The 4,491-nt window shown below is 41.6% G+C and overlaps 1 protein-coding gene across 1 annotated transcript; it reads right to left on the bottom strand.

Moving 5' to 3' along the window:
• Positions 1–568: 568 nt before the first annotated feature.
• LOC141629365 (uncharacterized) lies at positions 569–1,780 on the bottom strand. Its single transcript, XM_074442381.1, has 2 exons — positions 1,625–1,780; positions 569–1,159 (listed from the first exon to the last, which is right to left on the bottom strand). The coding sequence occupies exons 1-2, from the start codon at positions 1,628–1,630 to the stop codon at positions 569–571; spliced, it is 597 nt and encodes a 198-aa protein (XP_074298482.1). The 5' UTR covers positions 1,631–1,780.
• Positions 1,781–4,491: the final 2,711 nt, after the last annotated feature.

Raw genomic sequence — 4,491 nt, 5'->3', positions numbered from 1 at the left:
AGTACTATGAAGGTACAAAGAAAATATTTCAAAGTGAATCTTGAAAAGGAATAGTGAATACTTCAAGAATCAATGGATATACCTCCGGAGACGAGTATGAAATTGGAGATTTTGTATCAGTACTAACATCCCTCGACACTCTCCGCACTTTTTCAACCACTTGTCTACATGGATTAGAAAATCTAATTCTTTCCATCAATCGACCTTTTACACGACCAAGACCAAATCGACGACTTCCATCTCCGCTTTTCCCTTGAGAAAAGTGCGCAGATGTCCAATTCAAAAGAGTATAGTAATCTCTTTCTACGAATCGTTTTTCATGGACAACACGGTCAACATAAACAAGTTGCAAGTAAAAACAGGATTATAATCGGAAAATGGCGGGTTTTAAAACCATAATAACTAACAATAAATGTAACGCATAAGATTTGTACCATTAGAAACAGGAGAGGTCCACCAAAGTGATTCTTCTTCCCCTTCTTGACCCAATCCTTTGTGTTATACCGCAAACTCTCCATGACAAATTGACACCAATCAAGTGACCAATGGGACACATTCCTCGGCGATTTTAGTACATGTGTGATTGATTTAACGATTGATTGTTGCGCATTAACAAAGACACAGCAAGCACCACAAAATTAATCTTAAATTGATCACTGTAATCATCATGACAAATAATATGCTCTGCAAGGGTCTTGATATCCACTTGACCATCAACATGAAATTGAGCTTTCCAATGCGCGTAAAACGCATCACATTCTGCATCTTCATCACTACAGCATGAAAGTAAAACAGGTTTTCCTCCAATTGGGAGGCCAACAACATCATGAATACAAGAAGCAGAAACACGAAAGCGCTGTTTATCAGGTAGAATGATGAAATCCGAATACGGGTTGTAGTTCTCAATTAACCAATAACCAAGGCGTAAAGGAAGCCTTGTAACCCTTAGCCAAAACAATGAAGAAAAACCAATCTCTTCTAGAGCACACCATTGGTTGTAATCAAGGTATCGAAGGACATCAACAAAACTTTTAGGTGACATCCGGGTGGTAATACGGGAGAACGTTGGAGTAGGATCATCAACAGTAGGACTGAGGTTGTTCAACCTCGGAGAAATACGGCGTGTAACAGTTCCAGGATCGCCTTTGCGCTTCAATAACTGAAAGTAGTTTTGCATGTAATATTAATCAGTTCTGTTGTGTTGTACACGTTTCACGAAGAAATGTCCTATCGGTTTTATTGAAATGTACATGATCTACAACAATAATGTGCACTCAATTATGACCTTTTGCATGTGGTCTTCAATTGATGCTACTTACGTTAAAAGTACTTTAAATTCAACAAAAATTCAAAAAAGCACAAATTAGATAAAACTAAAGAACAACAAACAAATCGAAATGTATAAGCAAGTTACGAAATCAACAAACAATGCGACAAATACAAATTCCGATAGCATGCAAATGAAAACACAAATTTCGATTTTAAAAACAATACTGAACTCAAAATTCATCAATAAAATAAATAATCCGGCAAAATGAACATAAGAAACATTATTTTAGATTACAGTAGAGTTACATAAATTAACGACGAAATCAAGAAAAGCTTGAAGCTAAACAGTACTCACCTTCATGACGAAATAGGTAAGAGAAAATCCAACAGAAAGACGAAAATGCAACTCCACAGAGAATAAGGAGAGAGAAATAGTTGAAAGCTTAACAAAGAAGGTCGGAATCCATGGTTGAAAGCTTAACGAAGAAGCGCGAGGTAGATTTCAGTGAAAAAGAAAGACAAAGCCTTCAAGTTTTGGTAAAGCAAAGCGCGTTATAGGCCCTTAGATTAGCGCGTCGGACAAGATCCAACGATCGACGCGCGTTCTCACGGTTCTCACGCTTGTGCCATTCTCATATGATCCGAAATCTTATTATTATTATTATTATTATTATTATTATTATTATTATTATTATTATTATTATTATTATTATTATTATTATTATTATTATTATTATTAATATTATTATTATTATTATTATTATTATTAATATTGTTGTTGTTGTTATTATTGTTGTTGTTGTTATTGTTGTTGTTGTTATTGTTGTTATTATTATTATTATTATTATTATTATTAATATTATTATTATTATTATTATTATTATTATTATTATTATTATTATTATTATTATTATTTATTTTTTTATTATTTTTTTTATTTTTTTTTATTATAAGATGCGCAGCTTTCATTAAAATAAAAATAAAAGGTTTACATGAAATTGGTGGGGAGCCGAGAGACAATCTGGGCTCCCACACCCTTAGCAATAACAAAGCTAAGTCTAGTAAAAATGTAAGCGGCCACCCGAGCCCCCGCATCCTGAGATACCGAGAATTTCTGGATCCGCTTGAGCAAGGCAACAGCATCCGAACCCAGCTCTCCAAATGAAGAGAAAGAGAAAGGTAGGAAACCATAACCCGCTACCGTGCACAAATCCCCATACTTAGCACACTTTCGCTGAGCATCATCAGCGACAACCCCCGAAGCACAAAATCGCCAACCCGGTCCGAGTCAAAGGTGAAGAACCGTCGGTCGACGCACACATCACGCCCCCTGTCCCAAGAATAAAGCAATAAATCCGCAGGACGAAGAGAGCCACCATGCCCATCAACCAAACCGATATCAACCTCCTTCCCCGCAGTAATACCAGATCTATAGCAGATGTCGAAAAGAGTGTCCCGGACAAGGTTATGCCGATGTTTAACACCCACAGTACCAGTACAAGAAACAACGTGGTCCCCAAAAACATCCCCAGCAAAAACCCGAGAGCAAGCAGGACAAGGCCTAGATACCGTGAATAACGGAACACCCAGACGATACCCCAGCACACTACGGTAAGTCCTCCCGTTCATAGCCTGCCCCAACCTTGAGATAGGAACCGCACGTAACCAATCAGAGGAGTGAGAACCCTGCTGAGACTGCCATAAAGCAAGCTGGCGTGGTGTCAAAGAGAAAACATACTCTGAGGCAGCAGCAACCGTCGTGAAATAAATGTCTGCCAATTTTTCATAATTTTGGGGGCAGCAATTTCACTAGGGTGACCTAATATACCAGAACCTGTAGTCGTAGTAAACACCTGCGCGACATCATCAAAAGCAGGGCCAGCAGCTACAACACCAGAAGGGCCGAGGAGCTTAGCCTGCAAACTAGCAGACTGCAAGCGGGACGCAATAAAAGCATAAAATAAAACATCTCCCTCCGTATAGACACCAAGTCCACCAAGATGAAAAGGGAATGTAGCAAGGCGCCACTGCCAATCCCCAAAACCCGTCCCTGACGCGGTGACAATACGTTCCAAGCTAGAACGCAGAGCGGCATCAAAAGGAAGATGGACAGACCTAAAAACACTAGGGGAGCAAGTACGAAGGGAGAAGTAGAGCTTAGAAATACCAGTACAAGCTCGAAGAAGAAGCAACTCACACTGCGGGTCCTTAATCCTCGCAACCAAGTCCATTAGCTCAATGGACTTAGTTACTCTCGTTGCCACAATCTCACTCCTAAAATCAGGACAAGTACTGACAGGTCCTCCCAAAACTGTAACACCGTGCAATGGCCAAGAAATAGAAGTGGCGAAAACCCCAGGAAGTCGGCTTCGTGGATCTTCAACAGGCCAAAAGACCTCCGTCTTGGAGACATTTAGGTGTAAACCAAAACGAGGGCCATCCAACCTAATCAAGTCGAAAACCTTCCCCACCTCCAAAGTATCACCCATGATGGTGCCATCATCTAAGTACCTTGCCAGCAAAGTGAGGTCAAAAGTGTCTCGGATCTTGCAAACCAAGGGATGCAAAACCAACGCGAAAAGTAAAGGCCCCAACGGATCACCCTGGTGAACACCCTGACAAGACCACAAGCAGTGCTCCCCATAAAAAAGGCGGGCCGGGCTGGAATAACAAAACTCCATCCAACGGGAAAGAGCCAGGCAACGAGGGCGGACCTCCTGAAGCATGGTCGAACGGTCAACAAGGTTGAACGCATTCTGGAAATCAACCAGCAGCATAGAAAGCCCCACCTGAGCCCCCGAGCCTCAATGAGCCGGTTCAAGGCATGCAAGATAGCCTCTCCTCCACCGGACACACCCACCCCGAACTGAAGCCCATCAAAATAAGAAGATAAAGACGGGCCAACCATAGAAGCACCAACCTTAGAGACAAGCCGTCTCCGCACCGTACCAACAAGAATAGGACGAACTCCACCACCCGGTTTAACGAGTGGTGTGAGAGGGCGCGGCAATGTACTCACCCAGAGGAAGAGGACACCGGCCCTCAAGAAAAAGATTAACCACCCTAGTAATAGAAGTGATCAAATCATCGGAGATAGCCATAGCAGCGCCACTCAAACAGTCCATAAGGTGTTGGGCACGAAAACCATCCCTCCCACAGGAAGTACCACGAGGGAAGATCCAAATCATATCCAAGACCACCGTCGAAGAGGCAACCAGAGGA

This window comes from Silene latifolia, chromosome Y (genome assembly GCF_048544455.1).
Source record: "Silene latifolia isolate original U9 population chromosome Y, ASM4854445v1, whole genome shotgun sequence".
Lineage (NCBI taxonomy): Eukaryota > Viridiplantae > Streptophyta > Magnoliopsida > Caryophyllales > Caryophyllaceae > Silene > Silene latifolia.
This window is presented reverse-complemented; position numbering and strand designations above follow the sequence as displayed.